A 22,751-nucleotide genomic window follows, 5' to 3' on the forward strand; every position below is an offset into this window, starting at 1 on the left:
GTACGTGTGCGGGATTTCCGAGTGCGACGTGCGTAAATGTTTGGGACGAACATCTTCGGACATCTTGACTTTTGAGCGAGTGCTACATGTAGCTGACTGGTATTGACCCACAAAGGTACGTGAAAAATGCTGTTAGTTTTCGACCCATTTTATAAAACTAATGATGCACAGGATTATTTCGTGGCGTTAGTGAAGGTGCGGCTCACTCTCGAGTATTGACAACGGTTGCAAACATGCACTCGGCTGCGCCTCGTGCATGTCGCACCATTGTCAATACTCTCGAGCGCGCCGCACCTTCACTAACACACTCTATCCTGTGCATCATTAGTATAATAACGTAAATAAATCATGTCATATCACGAATAAATGTCATGAGCAACACATTTCATCAGTCCATACGATTTGTTCTATTCACTGCAATGCGATTGACATACGAACTACATTGTATGCAATGAAACTAAATATACTGTACATGTACACGTATGTAATTTGTCATCTTGTGATTTTTATCTACTTGTGATCGAGAACACCCCATGATTAACAAGTTACAACACTCAAATAGTTGGTAAACCCTTACCAACCATCATTTGTACAACATACATGTGTATCTGATATACCAAAGTCAAATTGAAGTCCCCTATATCAATTTTGTAACAGTTTTCCTTTCTTCCTACTCCTAGAAGCAGATAGTACTTTGTGCAGGATGCTTATTTGCCCATCCAGAAAATCTGCTTTTGTTGACACTAAATGGTCCATCTTCAACAGTTTACAGTTACGGTGCAGTGAGTAACCTCATGTAATCTTTTGCGCAAATTCTCTTTTGTGGACTTTAGATCACACGCCAGCACACTTGGACTTTATTGACCACGTTTCTTCCTTGACCAATGGTGTCCCCTACTGGACACCTCTCTGTCAGGACCATCAATGGTGTCTTCAGCCGGACAGCCTGTCCCAATAATAGACCGGCCAGACAAACAGCACTTAGATGGGGGGAAGCCGTATCATCTGATCTCTTTTTACTAGCGTGTCCCATTCAGACCTGATTTAGAAGCACTTCAGTGAATGCGGCATCCTCCACTCTCCTTTAACTCTTTCAGTCCAACATCACAACATGCCATTGACATCAATGCATTTATATACCATAGACAGCTTGCGAGTGGTTAATATTAGTACACAGTTTTGCAGTAATAATAGAACAGCAAAGTTACTTTCTTCACTTTAAAGGGATGGTACGTTTTTGGTTGAGATGGGTCTTCAGGTTTCCAACTTTTTTTTAGAAAATGAGAGACCTCTTATGAAATATTAAAAAGTATACCATTCCACGAGAAATTCAAAGTTTGTCTGATGAAAATAGGCTTTGATATGGCTGAAATATCCAAAAACAAAGCGGCTTTATTAGGACCCGATGTTTTCAGAAATCTCAGCCATTTCAAAAGCAATTTTCATCAAATAAAATTTGAATTTCTCTTGGAATTGCATGCTCTTTTTGATATTCCATAAGTAATACCTCACAAAAAGTCAAAATCTTAATCCCCCATCTCAACCAAAACTATGCCATCCTTTAAATGCAAACAGATCCTAAGTGAATATTGTCACAACCTTACATGCTCCTGCCCTGAATGAGATAAGGGCTGCATTTTGGATTGCAGACCTAATTTGATGAGCAATGTGTATGATCCCAGATAATGACTGCTCATCCTACACTATATCACAGCCAAGGACATGGCCATCTCGTGTAACGGCAATTTGACATTTCAGGTAGTGGCCTAATCAAGGTTTATCAAAATAGAAATAACACGATTATCTACTGATACAATGCTGCCCATGATGTAATGCTTGCAGACATGATGAGATACACAATGCTTGGATTCTACTTCATATCTTTTGAAGCATTTCCAGCAGCTCACCCTTTACAAAAGCAAAATAAAGAAAAAATTATCAAGAAACAGACATAAAGGACAAATAAATAAATATATGAAAAAAGTATGCAAATATGATAAGTAAAAGACGAAGAAATGAAAATGTTAAATATAAATGAATAAATGAATAAATGAATAAACAAACAGATGACTGAATATGCAATCTATTAAAACATTCAATCTAATCTTGATGTTGATGTTGTTCTAGTGCACTATCTCGCAGTAAACTAAAGCCCAGTCTGGATTTGAAAGACTATCACCTTGCTTTCAACTGAGCTGACAAACAAACAAGCATCATGCTGTTTGAAGGGAGGAAGAGTTTTGTTTACCAGTGACTGATGCCTCAAAGGTGTAGGGCCTACTTGGAAGGGGGTCCTGGAGTTTACATGTGTCTTCAAGTTAATGTTTACCTCAGCCCAGTCACATAAACTTGAAGTACAGAGGCATTAATCAAGCTACACATGCATGATTCATGCCTTCCTAAAATGTTCAGACCTTCTCCTTTTTTTCCTTTTTTTCCCCACATCCACTCCCAGCAAAGCAGATCTCCTTCCAGACAAGGAAATCGAAACAGACTCAACCAATACGCCCATCTGCCATGGCAAGAATCACATTTGGTCAAACTCCATAAAAACATTATTGCAATGTCTACCATCTATCACATTCCCATACACAAAATCCCCCAGTTTCAGAACATCCATGTGACCACTTCACACACGCACACCCCTTCCCCCTCTCCCCTTGTGGATCTGTGCTGCATCCTTCCTCCTGGTAACTCTAGCAGCAGACCGCTTTCAATTCTCAGGATTCATAACTGCGATGATATGAAATGCCAGAGTTGATGCCATTCTCCAGGGAAATTGCGAGGAGGCCGACAAACTTCGGTCCCAAGACCCACAGCGTCACCATTAATCACTGTCCCTATGAGCAAGTGTGAATTCTGGTCATGATTCTCGGGCCAAATACCCGTGGACCGGCTATATAGCACCGCCGAAGAGGACGGATACAGTGTCACTTAAAAATTCACTGACCCAAGCATGAGAACATCCTACGAATTCAAGAGGAATATCAGAAGGGAAAGAGAAAAGAGAGGAAGGGGGCACTCTTGGAACCCCCCCCCCAACTGTTGCTATGGATGGATATCTTACTTCTCAAGACAAGACGGCATCGAATCACCAACTGCACGGCAACGAATCACCAACTGCACGAATGACCGCAAACCCTGCTGAGAAATGCACATAGTCATAATGATAATCATCATCATCATCGGGTCAAGGAGGAAAGAGATGGGGGGGGGGGTCAAAAATATAGATGACCTGAGCACTGCCATAACGCGTCAAGCAGGAGATTGATTCAGTGGCAGAAAATTAAATTCCTACCACCTTCTGTCCATGAATACATATCTCCAGCAGTGGTAGTTGCTTTGTGAAAGTATCAATGCTCATTCATAACTTTCTAACATAGCGTTTCCTTCTTGGTATTACAGGTCCCCAGTAGAAAAGAGAAATTAATATCTACCACTTCCCGACTGTATACCTTGTGTATGACAGTCCAACACGGCATAATTACAGCTTACGGAAGTGTCGATGCGTACTAACTTTCTGATACCTAATTTCCTTCCTTATTACAATGGTTAAAGAATGAAGAAGGAAGTAATCTACACCACATTATGTGGACTATGTAATCACAACGTGATATATAGCTTTATGAAAGTTCTTAATGCTTGGAAGCTGTCCATTCTCTTATAACATTGATGGTGCAGGCCATATAAGAAGAAACAGAAAACCAGACTCTCTCCACATCCACTATGAATATGATCATCCAGTGTAGTGTGATCAGGGAGGTGGGAAGACCTCCCTGGTGTGATATTGCGTATTGGTGTGAGCACTTTTCTGCATCCTCTTAGCTTCATTTCATCTTCTAGTGGCATCAGGTCATGACGGAGATGTGAAAGGAAACAGGGAATGAATAATTAGGAAGGTATTCAAACCTCGAGAGGCACCGATATCATTAGCTACTCTCTTTAGTTTCGCTGCATGTGAGTGGCAGCAGAGTCTAAGAAGTGTGCCGTGATACTCGTAATGAAAAAAAGGGGGGTTCAGACTGGGTCCCTCTCTCCTCCTGAAATCTCCATGTGCAACTGGAGGACAATATCACATTTGTGTGTAGCAAAAGGAGAGATTACTGGCTCCAAAACTGGGTCAAAGTCAAGCAAACATTGACGAAAGACATCCACATCCACGGTGAAGTCCATGGCAGAGAGAAGCAGAGACAGACGCAAAGTCCCTGGAACTTTTAATGCAAGACACATATGGTTCAAGTTAAGTCTCTGTATTATAAACATCCATCGCTTGGACTCTTTGTAAGTAGTGAAAGAGCAGTTTACCTTACCAATATACATTGTACATTATAATGTATGCCATGAAGAAAATGCACTGACTTGTGTCAGACTGTTTGTATGAAGTGTTGTGGGGGTTTTTTCCGTCATAATTACTTTCTTTTCCTACATGAAAATATAACTCTGCGTGAATATGATGCAGTAATATCACTACAAGTATGAAACCTGCTCCTGTACAAAACAAGTGAACTGAATGGCACAGCAAGTGTAAAAGAAACAAGCAAACAAATAAACACTTTTTGTGGCTTTCTCCCAAAAAGGTAAATAATATTCTCACCCCTCCCTTCGACCCTCCCCTCCCTCCCCCCCCCCCCCCCCCCCCCAACTAAATAGCAGATTACGGAAGGACAAGGATGGATTTAAATCCATTGAAGCCAACACTCAACTCAAAGAGAGCGGTTTAACAGTGATGGCGGTTTGCACTTTTTGGACAAGCCCTTGTTCATTGTTGTCAGTGACCTTTCTGTAAAGGGTGAACTGAGGTCAACATGGGATCCCCATTAGGCGGCCGTCACGCTTGGAAGCAAGCTGGGATCCCAGTTTGTTTCTGCTTTTAAACAAATGTAGAACAGGTGAGGAGATGATGATGTAGGTTAGTAGTAGGCATCTTCTCTTAGTCTAAGTTCCATACATATCTTTTCTTTTTTTAACCGCTGGGAGCCAGGTACAAGAAGGAGAGTGTGTATGCCTCAAACTTCACTGACCAAAGTGTTCTTGGTGAAGCACACTTTGACGACATAAATGAGAGAGTAAAGAGTATTAAGAAGCCATGCCGTCCTTTTACCTTTCTTACACCATTTTACACTTTCCAATCTTGCTATACTAAAGGCTACCACAAATTCATTCCTACATGTTCATGGCACAAGAGAGAATATGACAAATTTAGTTTAACACTTAACCATCAAGAAGATGAAACAGATAGACAGAAAATAGTACAGACAAACCTATCAATCCTCTTAGTAACAAAGTATTCCGATACTTTAGAAAAATTAAAAGAATCGTCTTTAGCCACTGACCAACCAGGAAAAGAGTGCTCTTACCTCAGCCACAAGGGAGTAATAGTCATAATAATGATAATCTCGTCTGGCATAATTTTAGGATCACCATTTCCTCTTGGCTTATTTCCCTTCTCACAAAGCCTGTCCCTTTTTATTTTTTTCTTTTCTTTTTTTGTCTTCCCACTCCTAATTTTAATCACTAGGCAATCTCGTTAAATGCAGCCCTGCCAGCCACTGGGCATTACCAAAATGAGATTTATAAGCCTTCAGGGGTGTGAGGGTGGAGTGGGGGAGAGGGGTCTGAATGCCATTGCCACTGGTAGTCAGATCAGGGCCTAGCTGGAGTCTGTATGGGAGACTAATGATGGAAAAAGAATAGTATGAGATTCTAGACTACTCTGTAAAAAATGAAGAAAAAAAAAACATAATGAAAATTTCTGGAAGACAATTTATTAAAGAGTTTAAGCAATATTTCACAACCAACCATATGACTACTTCCAAACTGCGGACTGTTGATGCAAGGACGCATGTTTTCTGAATGGCAAACGATAACCGTGCCTCTGGAGAATTTAAAATATACATCAAAATGCTGGGGGTCTGATATAAAGACTACATGGAGTAGATAAGAAGCCAGAAACTTTTCAAAAGGGCTCCATGGATTGAGGGGGGAAAGAGATTATGCTCAAGTTCAAAGGAAGTCAGAAGGTTTTCACAACTCTCACTCAATGAAAGAGATAATCTCCATCCGGCAGAACTTTCGCCAGTGGCCTTTTTGTTAATCTCTAGGTCTAGGGCTTATAAGAACAGAGCTACCTGAATTTGCCCAAAATGTATGCAGTCACAACGGCATTTATAGCAATGACAGTTTATCAACTTGAATATTTCACCCAGATCTGATTGATACAATTTTCTGTCTACAAAAATAAGGATATTTATTACAGCTTCAGTACTACATAAATATGTATTCATGTGGACAGGAACAATGGCCTTAGCTTACTTGTACTTTCGAACTGTGCCAACATTCAATGGGGGTTGGGGGTGGGGATACAAGTCAAGTTATGCCCACGCAAACTTGCATGTGGTTCATGAAGTTCGGGGAATCAAAACACAGTCAATCAACAACATACAAGTCACAGTCTTCATCATGAACCCACATGACATGTATGCAAAGAATTTCTAGGCCATATTCCGAGACAAACCCTGACGAATAAGGATGCATTGATTGACAGAACGACAATATGATGAACATGAATTGGCAAAGCTCCATAAAACAACACTTTTTCATCAAACTGCAGGAGATATTCAGTATGAATGTCTGTTTGCACAAGAGTCTGCAATCATCACAAATCCTTGCCATCAGCCCTGCACATACACTCATAAAACACCTTCATTTCCTTTTATACCAGCAGAGAAAATAATACAGAGAATAAAGTTGATATATGATGTATGATTGACTAGCAAATTAGTTACGAATAGAGTGCAGAATACCAGTATATCAGTGGCAATCATATATTAACATATAATGACAGGTCTATTCAAACCAAAGGACAGAAGCACAGGGTGAAATTTGTGTTGCATAGGTTTGTATGTGATATGACTTTAATATTCTCATCTTGCTAATAGTAATACAATATACCTGGTCCTCTACAGATTAAGTATATTGATTTTGACAACAGTCGTCAGAAGTTGGTACATCATCTCCACACAAATCTCAGTGCTGTCTGAAAAGTCTACCTTTACTGGGTCTCTGACAAAAGACACATACTGAGGAGCGTATAGGCCTATATTCTGTCATGTGTATCAAAATCACTTTTCTTGCCACTTTCCAGTGTTCATTCAATCCCTTGCCGCTCCCTATATGCTATGAATAGCATCTGTACAAGGCTATCTGTCCTTCATCAGGAGCCATTTCTAGCCTAATTTCAAGCCTGTCAGTTGATTTGTTAACATCGATGAGCAAACACTGCCACCCATACCTAAAAGCTGGCTATAATTTGGCTGAGCCATAAAAAGAAAAAAAAAAAAAAAAAGGTTATCTCTTTTACAGTTCCTTATATGTGGGACAGATTTATTGCAGGAATATATCATATTTCACTGGCACTGGGCAGAGGTTAGAATATAAGAGTTATCTAATGGAATATGATAGTGAAGGAGGGGGAAGGTTGTTCGTTTTACAGATAAATCATACTCAAGAAAGAATGATTCCCTTACCCATACAAAGGCTAGTACCTTATGAACGAGGATCTAAATTTGCACTGGCAAACTTCAAGAAAATTGTTGTTCTTGTATATATTGTTGCTGTTGGTACGTATGCCAAGATAAAAATACCATGGAGAAACAGACAGAGCGGTTCATCGCTTCGAGTGAAGGCAAAAAGAAATGCCTGCAGAGCCTGGAAGTCAGGCTAAGCCTTCAGCTGGCCAAATCCAATCAGGACAGAGCCGTCTATTTAAAGAGGGAAACCAGAGGTCATATGCATGTCCTGACAGAGGAGATCACTTTGACCTCACCGTCAGTCATTACTCTATCCACACTACCTCCGTACCGTCAGAACATCAAACTTAAAGCATATGATGAATAACAATAATAAAGAGATACACAAAAAAAAATACTGTACTGATATGGACAGCATTTAAATTGTATGCATTGGACTGAGTAGCCTACCTATGTCTAGTCTTCAAAACAAGCAATACTATCAGTCCTTTAATGTTTCATCAACATGATTATGGTTCATTTTTTCATCATGTTTAAGTAACAGAACATAAGGACTCGAGTCTTCCCACATTAGACCATACAATCAATGTCACATGCACCTATACACTGCTTCAGTACCTCCGTGCACAAGGAATACCAGCCCTTCGTTTCATACATCTACCCTCAAAATGACTGAGATGTGCACAAGGCTTGTCTGATATTGACTGTAGATGAAATAACACGACAACGTCCAACGACTGAAGAGGAATCATCATCATTCTTTTCCCCAAACAATACAGGCCTACACTGCAGTGTACTCATAGTATGCACCAAGTACAACACACATCCACATGTGACCAGATGCCAACCTTCGAAATGCACAGCTCCTTCTACAGCCATAAGTCCATAAATGTAGTGACATATTGCCGATATTTATAAATCAATTTTTCCGTCCATCTCCATCCCCCGAGTAGAAGGGGAGCTAGTCAGAGGGAGAGTGATGCTAACCCCTCTACTTACCCCCAAATGGAATATTAGCCAAGCACTCGAGCATGCAGCGCAATTAGGGGGAGGACGGAAACGGGAGTAACATCATGCGGTTTGGTGGGCTAAATGTATCTGAAATTGGCAGGCCCATAAAATTATGCCTGCACACATTTGACACTGGATGGGGGATTGAGGAGGAAGGGGGAAGGAAGGAAGGGAAGGGAGATAGGGGCGCATTGTTGTTGTTGTCGTTTTTTCTCTCTCGCTATCTATCTCTTCTCAGGACTGAATCGAGTCTGCAAGGTCCGAGATGGGGGCGAGTGTGCATGGTTATCAAATTAATTTGTTTGCAGAGAGAAAGTGAGCCCATTTTCTTGAACTTGATTAGATCTTCGGCATGAAAGCACACAGCACTGATTTCAACATTTGCTGTAATGTGGGAGGGGGGAGGCTAGCTCCAAGAAACAAGCAACCAAAAGGACTTCTCTGTAAAGAGAAAGATACATAAGAGGGAGACAAATCTCCATCTATGGCAAGCAAGCATACAGTTCTGCAATTTACTGGAGACTCCTTTGCTCATGGAACCCTTGTGTGTGGACTTTGTCATGCAAGCCATGCCCTGTTTTAGACCTTCTTTGCCATAGCAAATACAGACACACCAAGTTACCACATATTGATGAAACATATGGCTTTACGATGTCTTGATATCAGACCATTCAGACACAATGTTAACGTCCCAATTACAGCATCAGACCTCCAATACTGCCATGTATCATGAGAAACTCATTCATGAATTCATACGTGAGTAGCACAAAATTTGGCCACTTTGCACATTGTTTTATACGATGCTGGATTCATAATTATGGCAGTGCGCATAAACCCTAGTGCGCAACTCGTAGAAGCTTCACCTCCTTGTACGACCAAAGAATATGAGAGCATTCAGATGCGAATATACGCCATACAAATATATGTTGTATATCAAAGCGATGCTTCATCTATCATTTCAGTATATGACGTATATTCATACAACATATACAGGCACCCAGACACATAAAATCTTTCCTTATCCATACGCCGGATATATTCATAAAAGAACTCTGGTCTCTCTGGTCTGATAGGGGTCAGATAGAGCAGCATTGCGGGACAGTTTTTGCTTTTTTTCTGTGCTAGGGATAACACACGAGTCAATGTGACAGCTAAGGCACATTCAATCTACAGCCGCAACCAGCACAAAACACAAAACGTGACACCCAAAGATAACGAGTGCATGGAAGCTGCAAGATTCACAGCCTGCGTGATACAAGGGGCACATGTTGCATCGATGCTCGGACGACTGTCACATTATCAAAGTCTGGCAGCCCTAGATTCTATGTAAGTGTCCAAAGTGACTAGCACCTTGTTCTTACATGCCACCACCCTTTGACGAGCTCCTTGTAGCAAAACAAAAACAACAACAAATTATTTTTGAACTCTGGAATATTGATCAATTCGCCAGGCAAGACAAGACATCTGCCTCACACACAAGTGTGTGAGTGGGTGTATACATGTATGTGCCTGTGTGTGTGTGCATATATATAGGCTATACAATAGATATATATATAAAAAGAGTACACACACGCTTTAATATATAGATAGATAGATAGATAGATAGATAGATAGATAGATATTTGATTGTCGGAATGACTGGAATTTTCTAGCCGCCCCTTCGGAGTCCAGGGCCCTCAAAAGCAGTCGGCCAACTTTGTTGGAGAATGGGTGATGAGATATGCAGCTTTGCGACCAAGTCCTCCCATCCACACGAAACTGTGCCTCCCTCTGACCGGTCGGGGAAGAATTCCTACAAGCTCCACTTCCAATCAAAATCTACTCACTTTCCACGATCACCAAACCTTCACCTTCTGATTTGCCCTCATTCACTGTACTTTTTCTCTTTCTTTCAGTTTTCTTGTGCTTTCGTTTAGTTGTTGTTGTTGTTGTTTGTTTGTTTGTTTGTTTTTTTTTGGGGGGGGGTTGGGTTGTTTTTTTTTTGTTTTTGTTTTTTTTTTGGGGGGGGGTGCCTCTGCAGTTTGCAGAGTACTGTCTGCAGCTACTAAACACAAACATCCCTACATTGTAAATATCTTTTTGTGTTTGTATGGCCTTCCTTGCTCAGTTTCATCATAAAGTAGTATGGAGGGGTGACAATCCGATGGGCCTTAAGATTCATTTTGCCCTGCATCACTGCATAAATTATATAACCTTATTCTACAGTGCACAGTAGCACATTGTATCTACACCACAGTATGTTTTTAATTTGACCTCTGTAAAATATTACGGTCGAAAGTAAACTGCGCTTCAAGAGTATGCATGGTTGACAGTTATACAGCATGCATGCGCTAAAGTGCCTGCATTTTTTCCATGTTGCGTGTCCGTGCCACAAAACTGTAACCTTACTCTTTGCTTTGAGAACAACCCTCATATTATATGAGGTCCATGCATTTTTTTTTCTCTTATCCCTACAGATATCAGGGTAATACAGATATCACCAAAGTCCAATTAAAATCATTGCTTGCTTCAATAACTGGATAAGAACTTATCTTCAAAAGACAGACTTACTGATGCACCAGTGACTCGAAACTGAATACCGTGTGTTACAAACTGTACATGTACGCTGGACTCCCGTTATAACAAAGTCCTTGGTACCTGCAGTTTTCTTTCGTCATATTAAAATTTCGTTAAATCCGAACAAATAAATGATACAAAACATAGAGCGGATAATTTCACACCACACCCAAAATTTTCAATAGTAGGACTATGTCACGTTCTAAATCACATTTACAAATTACTCATTTACACACTCATTGATCAACCAAATATCCCAAACCAGATTATACCAAATGCACCCCCCTCAAAAAAACAACAAACAAAACAAACAAACAAACATATATTGAAACAAGGTCGTCAACTTTCAGGTTGCTTGTCAAAAAAAAAAAAAAATAGACATATCGCTACGGCTACTGATATGCCTCCGCCATAATGCATGGTTCTCCTAATAGGTCTATAGTACAATGTCTTGACAATGTGTGATGACAGTTTCAAACAATTGGCAAAATATTAAGAGGACAGGTTTGACACAAATGTGCTGAATGTTCACTTTCCTAGAACTAGGTTCAATTGGATGAATGATTAAAATGTCAGAGTGCAGGTATTTGGGGAACTGATGATTTTTACTTGACTTTTGACCCTTTTATAAGTTTATGCATTGAGTAATTTTCAAGGTATTGAGGAAAAGTATAATTTCAGTATCAAATGGGAAAATAGCATTATCTAAACCTGGCCTTTGACCTTTGACCTCACAGTTCCAAAGAGAATCACTATTAGGTTGAACATGCATAAATATGTAAGTTTCATGATGATACCTGGAGTTACTTTCGAGATATGGAGGAAAAAGTGCAATTTAGCACTTTCACTTGACCTTTGACCTTTTGACCTTTGACCTTTTGGCAAGAAACTTCCCCAAAAATATATATTGGGTAATACATGCCATACATCAAGCTTTAAAAAAAAAAAACCTTCAGGCATATTGCATTCTCAGGAAAGTAGTGATATTTTGAGGAGTTGACCTTGACCTTTGACCCCCTGACCTTTGACCCACGACCCCAACTTCCCTAGATAATCACTGCCCATCAGTACAAGCATATATACTAAGTTCCATGAAGATACCTTGAACCATTTGCGAGATATGGAGAAAAACATGAAATTTCAATTTTTTTTTCACAAAATAACCTGTGACCTTTGACCTTTGACCCTGTGACCCTAAAATCCACACAAAGTATTATCCCCCAAGGATATACCCTCATACCAAGTTTGATGTAAAACCACCACACGGTTCTTGAGATATCGACAAAAACAAAACGGGACGGACGGACGTACGGACGGACGTACGGACGTACGGACGTACGGACGGACGGACGGACGGACGGACGGACGGACGGACGGACGGACGGACGGACGGACGACCCGAAAACATAATGCCTCCGGCCACTTCGTTGCGGAGGCATAAAAAAGTGGTTTGAATATGATGAAAACAAGAATGATTTCACTTTGTAGGGCAGAATAATTTTACCTTGTAGGGGAAAAAAGCAAGCTAAATTTGGCAGCTCTACTACAATCAACAAAGCTACATCCACTCATAGCTGCTCGACTTGCGCCCCGAGAGCTGGTGACAACTCCCATTTGTACTTCCCTTGTTGATCTAACTGTATCACCATTGTCACGTGCTAAGTGGATTACTCAAATGCACTTGCTACCACTGCTTTGGGTTTTTGTTGTTGTTACTTTGTTTGTTTCTGGCTTTTTTTTTGGGGGGGGGAGGGAGAGGGGGTTCTGTTGTCTGCACTTGTCAGTGTAGCACACCTCCTATTTCAATGTACATAAGTACATTGTATGTATGTTAAGAGTGCAAGGGATGAGTATGGAACTTAACACGGTAGGCATTACTGTTGACATCGCATTGAAATCTACTCATCACCACAAGGACAAGGACAAAGACAAGGGGGGGGGCAATCTTTTGCCTCTCAGCTACTGCTTATTGAGGAATATGAGAGCCCTTTATTTTTAAAGATTATTAACAGAGTTAGATGCTTAGACTTTCAATCATTTCTCACTATTCGTTCTTGACATGTGAAGAAAAAAAAAATTGTCTAAATCATAAAGGAGACTGAAATAACCTGACCTCTGATTACAAAGGGATGAAGACAAGAGATAAGCTAGTATCTCTCGCATCCCTGGTGTGGACAACTGGAAGTCACCGTGATCCAATTAGGCTAGACTGTGATCTCTGAGAATAATTTTCCCACGGCTGTACAGCGCTCGGTTCAAAGTTCAAGTGATTTCGGGGAGTTTTTGTCATGAAACTCTATTTGTTCTAGACTCTGATTTCAGGAAAACGGATAGAAGCCTCCAATGGTACAGACTCGAGTTCGGACTTTAGCTCGCCGAGGGTTACTAACCGTGGGGTGGCTGCATAAAATGAGTGGGCTTTGATGGACCACAACATCAACCCGCCATGCAGAACGTAGCGGTCTGGTATAAGATATGAGTCAACTTCATGTATCTGGAGAATTAGTGGTCATATTCTTCATCATTATTAATAGGCTACTTGGGGCTGAGGGCTATGACGAGGCAGGGCTATGACGAAGCAGGGCCACAACTTACAAATCACAACACTCAATTCTGGGAAGCACTGGCACACTAGGTGTAAAAGATACAACACAGGTTTGTGCCACTATCTCAGGAGGCTTTCGAGGAACTCCTAAAGAGAAAGAGAAAATGAAAATCAGGACATCGTCCATTTCTACATTGGTACGTTTGCATATTACATCAGATGTGGGAGTTCAAGCTTGATGCTAAAACTTCACGGCTGCTGCTCTGATACCACACACAATCAGCTCATGAAGTTACACCAAGATATGAAGGGCTTGGACATGACAGGTTATTACACTGTACGGTTATGTCAAACAGCTGATGGCACTCACAGCTGTATCTCACATGAATATTTAATACAAGTGTACCGTCTGAATGGAACAAGACGAACATCAAGTGAGAGACTGGATGTCTCTGTAGTATTGGACACGGCTTGCCGCTGCAATATCCACTAGTTTACTTTAGTTAAATGTACATTTCTAAGCATTTTAGTGTCTGTCCATCATCACATATTGCAAAATAGAACCTTTCCATTGATACCAGTGTGCCTCACTTGTCGTATAACAAGTGAAAAATATCCCATACTTTCTTTGTTTAAGCAGGTTTAATTGCAAATATCCTACATTGACAAGAATGGAGTTAGTCCCTTTTGTGATCAAACTATTCATTTCCTCTCAGCATTTTCACTTCCACAGTAGCCACCTGACTTTGAAGAGGGTACAGTGCCATTGTTTTTGCTTTGCTTCGTTTTGTTTTGTTTTCTTGCTGATCATTTATGATGAACTGCAGCTATGCAGCATTTTAACCCCCTCTTTGGGAGGCCCTGTGAATTTCAAGAGGGTCAGGGTGCGTATCGATAGGCACAGGAAATTCTGAATTACACCTGAGATAAGTAGGTCGCATCATCTCTTCTTTCGCCTGGAGCCCATAAAGGCCAACTGTTAGGGTATAGTTGCTGTAACTGTGATATCGACGTATCGCCCGCACCCTCAACAAGGTATTTCCTGACTTGTCATTGCTACTTTGTCGGCAAATCCAAGCAGCTATATCCACAGGAGGAGGCAGCCATAGTTAGCTAATTATGGCACAATAACAGGAGCTAAGCCTTGGCTAGGCTCAAGTACACTCTACCTTCTCTGCATATTTCGGTGAACAAGATATTGGCTATTACACATATCTTCCTTTTTTTTTGGGGGGGGGGGGGGGAGGGTTAATGAACTTGCTCATCTATCAACACCAACTTCTTTATTTTTTACGTCTGTTTTTTTAAATGGACAGGCACATTACTGTCAGATCCTTTCTTCAATAACACGTTTGAGCACATAAAAGGGGCAATTTTTTTCTAGCTCTATTGGATGACTTTTGTATTCATCTGCTCTGCACAGAGAAAAAAAACTGAGACACATGGGGGGGGGGGGGGGGGGGCAGGCACGGGACAAAGCCTGCATATCTGACACTTGGCTTGCACTGAAGCACCTGATTTATGAGCCATACAGTGCATCATCGATGAATGGAATACGTCAAGCACACTCCAGATCGTGGCCACACTTGAAACATATAGGGCCTAAACAATACATCATAGACATTACACTTCTGGTGTGATATAACTGCCTACAGAGCTGTAGGCCTACTCCATGATGGGCATAAACGTCCAGATGAAGAAACATTTCCCTATAAAAGCATCATGTATACAGTTATTATACGGTTATTACCATGATTTTTACGCCAACACACAATGAGTTACAGCCTGGAAGGTATGTGGAGCTGCATTTAAAAGGGAAAAAAAATCCCTCCATGCTTTTGGTTTTTATCAGTGTGAATCCAACTGCAAAGAAACAGTATCCATGGCCTGCATCATAATGATTCTGAGTCCAATAATATTTTGAACCATCTTTACAGTGAAGTCATGACATCATCATCAAGATCATCATCATCATTATCATCATCATCATCATCATCATCATTACCATTGTCATTATGTACACATTATTTGTACTGCAGAATTTGAGGACTTGACCAAGGTACCACACCCAAGACTGCACCACAGTCAAGCATAAAATGCTTTACCATCAAGAAGCTGACATACAATTCATCAAGAGCAGGTTAGTGGGGAGTTATGTCATTGCAGTAGGTTGCCAAGAATGTGCAGCACTAACAACCTTTCTGTGCTTACGCTACAGCAAGTCCCAATTCATCAAGAATAAATCATCCTCACTGAGTCTACAATGACCAGTGCAAAACTCATTAAAAGCAAATCATGGTCCACAGAACATGGTGCATTAACAACCTTCTGGCACTGAAGTGACAGCACTGAACCCCCAACATCATCCCGATGGAATCTAACAGTCTCATCATTCATACCTCTTGTATTCGTTGCGGCGTCTGCCAGTCTCTGGAAGGCGTCCAGGAAGGCTGACAAGACAGTGATGGTGGCCCTGAATAGACAAACATCGAAAGAGAAATAGACAAATACATTGAGATAGCCCGTGAATGATGAATAGACAATCGCTGACATTTGGGTCATCAGCATTCTGTCAGAGCAGTTATCAGCTTATCTCTCCTTTCTGATATCCCCCTTCCCCTCCCCCCCCCCATCTTTGAATTTTGGCAGCTGCAAAACATAACTAAATATAAAACTCTTACAAGAGGGTCACAGTCCTAGTATTTAGTCGATAGTTAAAGAGGGTCACAGTCCTAGTATTTAGTCGATAGTTCTGGATCATGGGAAAACAAATCAGTGACTGAAAAACAAGAGGGATATATACTAATAAACTTAACAAAATCTGCAGAGGAGTTGCTTGCTTCAACAGAACATTGTAATTGTGCAATGGAGGTCTCAAACATAAAGTCAGCAAAATTACTTGGATGGCTGGACAATACATTCATTTCAATGTCAACGACCTTTTAAAAGGAAAAATGAAAATGTGCATGAACATCTTGTTTGCCCTTACTGACACATGAAATGACAAACAGGCCATATAAACAAATCAGAGTTTTCTTCCATGTTTTTCCTGACAGAAAAATGCGTGCATTTTATGCCATTTATTACGGGGCAAAGTGGCTGCATTTGAAATGAAGGTGGCCACAGCAAACTACACTAGTAATTTATATTTACATCACAAAATTGGTTCACATGTAATAATTCCCCAAATGTAAGATGTTTGGGAAAAGAAAGGGGAATATTCAGTGCATATTTTAATATCTCTCAATTTTTGTGTTTATTCCAAAAGTGCAGTCTGAAGATCCTACCCCTAATGAGTGACCTGTGACTACAAGGAATGTAAAGAAACCGCTGTCGGAAGGTTGATTACACTACCCGCCAAAGATATCACTAATCAATTTCATTTCATCCATCCCCTTACTGTGCCACGTTCATTTACTCAGGAAGTGGGGATTACATCAAAAGGTCCATATTTCTTCTTTGAGTGAGTGTTTCCCCATACCAGCATTATGCCCATTTTGGCCGAGTTTTGATTCGCATATCCACCATAATAAATCAATGTGGCTTTTCAGGGATGAGTCATACATCATACGGCGTACCTAGCGGAACGAGGATTGATAGTGACTCCACAATTATGACAAAAAGCAATCATCCAAGCAACCAAGTATCATGGCCACCATGATACAAAGAGTACGAAGCGGGGGGGGGGGGGGGGGAATTTGTCTATATTAAAAATTGTTTTTGAGGAATTACACAATGGCGGCAAGTAATCATGTAATTGAAATTGTGCATTCCACACATATCCAAGTATGTAGGCCTATGCATGCAGAGAGAGCGTGTATGTTTATGATTTTCTTCATTTCTGCATCTGCGACAGATTTTTGTCTAGTGTACTGGTAGGTGACGAGAGAGGCTACGTCCAATGTAATTACTGTGATAAGTCAAAAAATTTCGATGTGAATGATTCATCACTTGTGCGTGAAAATGGCTAGCGTATCATATTTTGGCATGAAGTTTTTTTACTTGAGTGGTACAAATAACATGCCTATTGGTACAAATGAACTTTTTCTGCTCATGTGCAAAGTGGAACTACAAAGTGGCCAATATTTTCCTGCCCTAGTTCAGCTATCACTCCCACTCAGGTACCCATACATCTGGGTCACTTGGGGGGGGGGGGGGGGGGGGGGAGGGACATTGTGGGTGAAATATCTTGTCCAAGGATATAAACACCAGCCAGGGTTTGAACCAATGATCTCTAGTTGAAGATGTCCACAGTCATATCTACCAAACCAGAGTGATCCCCTATTACATGTATTGAGAATTAACGATCTGGAATATGACTTGAAGAAAGTCAGAGTTGTCGACTTACTTCAGCTGTGTGTGAAGCTTGCCAGCCTTGTTGTTGAAATCATCCCAGAGAGGAGCAGTAGACTGTATGAAGACAAAACAGAGAAGTCGAGTTTTAAAAAAGACACAGATTCATCACTGGTTATGGACAGAGACATGCTTTCAAACACATCTTTTCTGCGGGGCAGAGTGTAACAAAGCTACAAGGTGTACAGTACTTGCATACTTGTCAAGGGAAACCAAAATTATGCTTAAAAATATCAGGCCCTTGCCTTGCTCCAGTCCTAACATGGGCAAGTAAGAGAAGTTTAATAGTCTCCAGTTTGGGTGGGGGGCATGTTCTTTATCAAATACAGTCTACACAAACACGTATACAGCTGTAGCAGCTGTATGATCAAACAATGCAAAACTAATATCACACATGCAGATAGTCTTATATTGTATATCAGCTTCTTACTGATCACCATAAAGTTGAAGCCTTTTTTCCCTGGACTTTTAAAACCTCACACATGACAATCTCAGTGAACATTGTTTGCAATTTCAGACAATAGTACACATTCATACAGATTTTGATATCGCCTCAAATAGTCGGCTGTCATTATTTTCGTTCCAGTCCAGTAGAGCATACAATTTGAGGAGACTAACACACCAACAAAAATTTCATGTTTACTGTTGCTGCCACTATTTGCCAATCAAGGGAAATGAACTTCCTATAGATATGAGACTAACAATGCCATCTCACATATTTGTTTTCTTCTGATTGCTCATGAAGAATTGAAATTAACTTCAACAAACGACTCAAACAATGCATCAAAAATTACTGCAAAATGCCCACTGCACAGAGTTCAGAGGTGTGACACCATAGCACACATCACACCAGTGAGATTCACAATAGTCCAACGTGATAAACATACATGACTGAATTCCCATCAATGACACACAATGTAAAATTCTCTGCAGCTAATGATATATACCTAGGGGTACGTTTATCAATGCTCAGTTTGGTGTAGAATCAATGTTTCCAAACAACTTTCAAGGAATTTTGGGCAGTTGATGAATGCAAAGCTATTTTGATTATGGGGTTAGAAACCTGTTTCTGAAACACTGAAAAAGTGCAATTGCAAATGCATTTGTGCCAGAAATGTGTTTATAGCTCAGACCTGCCCACACCAACCACAGCCAAATACACATCTTGGCTCCTCAGGTCAAACTGCACAATGAAGCTCTGCAGTGACAAGAGCTCCCAATCAACTCAAGACAGAGTTGATGAATGCAACAACTCAAGAAGCACAATCTGAAAGGCATATATATATATTTGTAAACACATTTTGATAATGGGTATTGAAAACATTTTGATAATGGGTATTGAAAACATTTCAAACATGGAAAAGTTGATACACACCGCCTACATGGTGCCTCATGCTATGGAGACATAGATATTTCGTAAGTAGACATATTTCGATACCAATCCCAGTAGGGCATCCTGCGTCAATATCTACCCAAGATATCACTCATAAAAACATTAAATCACTCGTTAGGCAACTCAATGAAAACTGTGACCTACAGATCCATACAGTTAAGAACATATAACTACTAAATTCAACTCAGGTGGATGTGAATGAATTCAATTCTGGATGAGTTGGTGTCACATGAAATGAGGCAAAAATTGAGACATCCATCAACATTTGGTAATTAATGCTTCTGCTATGGATGGTCAGTTGATCTGGTGTTGTACATCATACCTGATGTTTGGGGCTCAACACTAACTTTTTTTCTGGTAGCCCATTTGGGCCACTAAAATATTAGAATTTGAAATTCTGTTTGCCCAAAATGATAAACAAAATATAATTTTTTTTTTTTTGGAATTTTAGCTGTGTGATCGGGCCACTAGGGGAGAGCTTTTTTAGGATGTGGTCGGACATCAATTTTTAGAGGTCCCGTGGCCACTGGGCCATCAGTAATGTCTAACCCTACCTACTCGTTTCTCCACTTTCAATTAATAGTAATCCCACAAGCCACCCACCACTTTGTGTGTGTGCGCACTTACTCTTACATATTGATGTCAGTGTGATGTTGATTGGTTGGAGCAATATCAAACTCGACTGTCGGGGCGATGTGAACGTGTCATCGATACAAAAACTGCGCTGCACACGCCCCCGTCCTACAACAAGGGGCATCTCCCTGACATCTATTTGACCTTTGGGTAGGCGAGTCATCTGGCCAATCCCCGCAGTACAGCCTTAAATGAGTGTGTGCACACAAACATGCACACACAATGCCAGTTCTTCCGACATCTCAGTCAGTGGCGGTGGCAGCGGCTTCAATATATCTGTGTACATTTGACGGCTTTGACGGTAATGATAGCCCCAGGCCGAGCCGATTTCATTGTCGGGCAAATGAGACAGAGATTGAGAGGATAGGAAATGCGCCATGTACACACCTAAATTGTCGAATACTGGTGATTTGCGAGGACTGTCGGTACAACCTAATTTAGATCAACATCATGGAACAATATGAAATTTCCACGTGGCATATTGTTATCATACACAGTAGGCCGTACTTACTTCAATGTTCTAAAAGGCAGGACTTGAAATAAAATTCACTTTATTATAAAGTATCAAGTCATTTCAAGATATGAAATGACAGGAGAAAATCACATAACCAGGAGCTGGTACTAACTTTTTCTCTGCTTGCCCTTCTGAAGAATAAAATCAATGTTTGTTTGTTTTTCACTCTTCAACAACAACAAAAAATTGACTTGCCTCTTAAAAGGGCTGCATTTATTAACTTATAGTATCAGTTTTCTTGTTGAAATAAAGAAAACCCCCCAAAAAAATCCACGTCAGAATCAACATTTTACTTACTAAGTTAAACATAAAGCCCTAATATAACATAGCAAATGTGAAATATATTTTTTTTTTAATGCATTGGCAATCATTGCATTACAACCTCAAAATTACCAGGCTATTATGATTTCTCTTTAGTCCATACAACACAGAACTCACTAGTAAACATATTGTGCTAACCCTTATAATTGTAGCATGTTAAATTGTGTCCAACTTTTATGCTGTCAATTCAATGCTGGGATTAAGACTCCAAGAATACTACCCAGCATCACTCCCATGCAGGGAAAACATCGCATAGTGCATAATTTAGTGAAATTACTGCAACACTCTGGTACAGAATAATGATGTCATCACGTACACATATTTATGAGTGTTCACACATTGTGCATGCATGCCATCATGATAATGTTTCTGGCCACACTGCAAAATTTCCCATTTTCGTAATTAAGGATTTGATTTTTTTCCCTTGAAATTCAAAGATATGCTCACGTAAATGTAAAGGCATGGCTACAGGGAAAAATGTTGGCACCTTCTCAAAATATGAGTTGATGGGAAAATGATTAACTCCCCCCCCCCCAAAAAAAAAAAAAGAAATAAATAAAATGTCTCTGGGAGCTTCATCGTCTGCTGTCCAGTCGAGAGTTTTCGGTGGTGGGTCTATATTGGCTGCCAGACCTATACCAGGAGCGCATCATTCTTTTACCGGTCATGTTCCCCATCATGTCACCACAAGATAAGCATCTTGCTCTTCCTCCCCGCATCTGAACTGGCTTTGATGGCCATGACTCATGCTCAATTTCACTTTAATTACAGCTTCTTTCAACAATGGCCTCACATTTTGGTGGTGAGTGGACCCCCCACCCCCAAATCCCTTTCATCCCCTCCACCCCCCCCCCCCCCCCTCCCTCCCCACACACACACACACACCCATTCTCCGGTCACAGTTTTGTGATCACACACTCTCCAAATCGACATGAAACCCTTTTGCGTCACGCCATCGCCTTTATACACAACACCCATCTGGCGGGGGCCGGCTTCAGAGAAAATGTCGGCTGAGAGGCGGTGAGCGGTGAGCGGTGAACAACTCAGAGATAGGGGAGGTCCCATCGCAAAGTTTATGAAACCAGCGCATCTCATATAATAGCAATTAACATTTTATGCATCACACGAGTACTCATGTTTTGTCAGATAGAGAGAGGAAAAAAAGACTTTCAGAGTACACACAGGCTGCCAAAGCTGATGTGCACATACAATAATATCGAACATGCTGTAAGAAGATCTAACTTGAATGGCGTCAGCTGTGCTGTGCAAGTCAGAGTTTGAAAACAAAAATGTGTTCATACGCCATGTACAAAGTGTATACAATATCTCATTGCCCAAAACCACAACAGGGAAAAGCCACCTGGCTATACATGTCTACCAGCCATCTGGGTGCACAAGGCAAAATAATGTGATTGGGGGGGGGGGGGGGGGCTGTTAGATGTTTTCACTTCATCACGGATTCAAAAACATTAATTTTGCTCTTTCTGACTCACTAAATGCATGTATTCACATGGAAGTCATCAACTGTTAAACACACACACACACATCACCCATGTAAACACCATCAATCAGTACCATCTGCTCTAAAAATACACTGTAGTTCCATTCAGTTCGAGCACTGAAAGAGTTTCTCTCACATAATAATCAATAATCACATTCAGCAATTCAATGCTCTCACACCTGCTCAGGTTTAGTGCACAGTTTTTCACATAAAATTTTCAGCTTTAGTCATACTCAAGAATACCTCCAGAGGATACAAAGTTCTATACAGAACTGTAATCATACTTTTGAAGATTCACACTAAAAATAATCTTGCTCTCAAAGCTAGAATTTGCACCAACAATCACTCACAGCATGACAGCTTTCTACGACAGCATACGTAGATTATGACAACTG

General features: G+C 40.6%; 1 protein-coding gene across 1 annotated transcript in view; it reads right to left on the reverse strand.

Moving 5' to 3' along the window:
- Window positions 1–22,751, reverse strand: part of LOC139742174 (protein MTSS 2-like) — a gene marked incomplete at its 3' end in the record, with an annotated part of 94,808 nt that overhangs the window by 55,057 nt on the left and 17,000 nt on the right. Inside the window, exons 2-3 of the mRNA XM_071652748.1 lie at window positions 17,990–18,051; window positions 16,041–16,114 (exon numbers count right to left, since the gene is read on the reverse strand). Coding sequence (XP_071508849.1) covers window positions 16,041–16,114; window positions 17,990–18,051 — 136 coding nt within the window. The remainder of the gene's footprint in view (window positions 1–16,040; window positions 16,115–17,989; window positions 18,052–22,751) is intronic.

The sequence above is a fragment of the Diadema antillarum genome, unplaced genomic scaffold (genome assembly GCF_040938485.1).
Source record: "Diadema antillarum isolate AM-2024a unplaced genomic scaffold, OU_Dant_1.0 seq00000981_RagTag, whole genome shotgun sequence".
NCBI lineage: Eukaryota > Metazoa > Echinodermata > Echinoidea > Diadematoida > Diadematidae > Diadema > Diadema antillarum.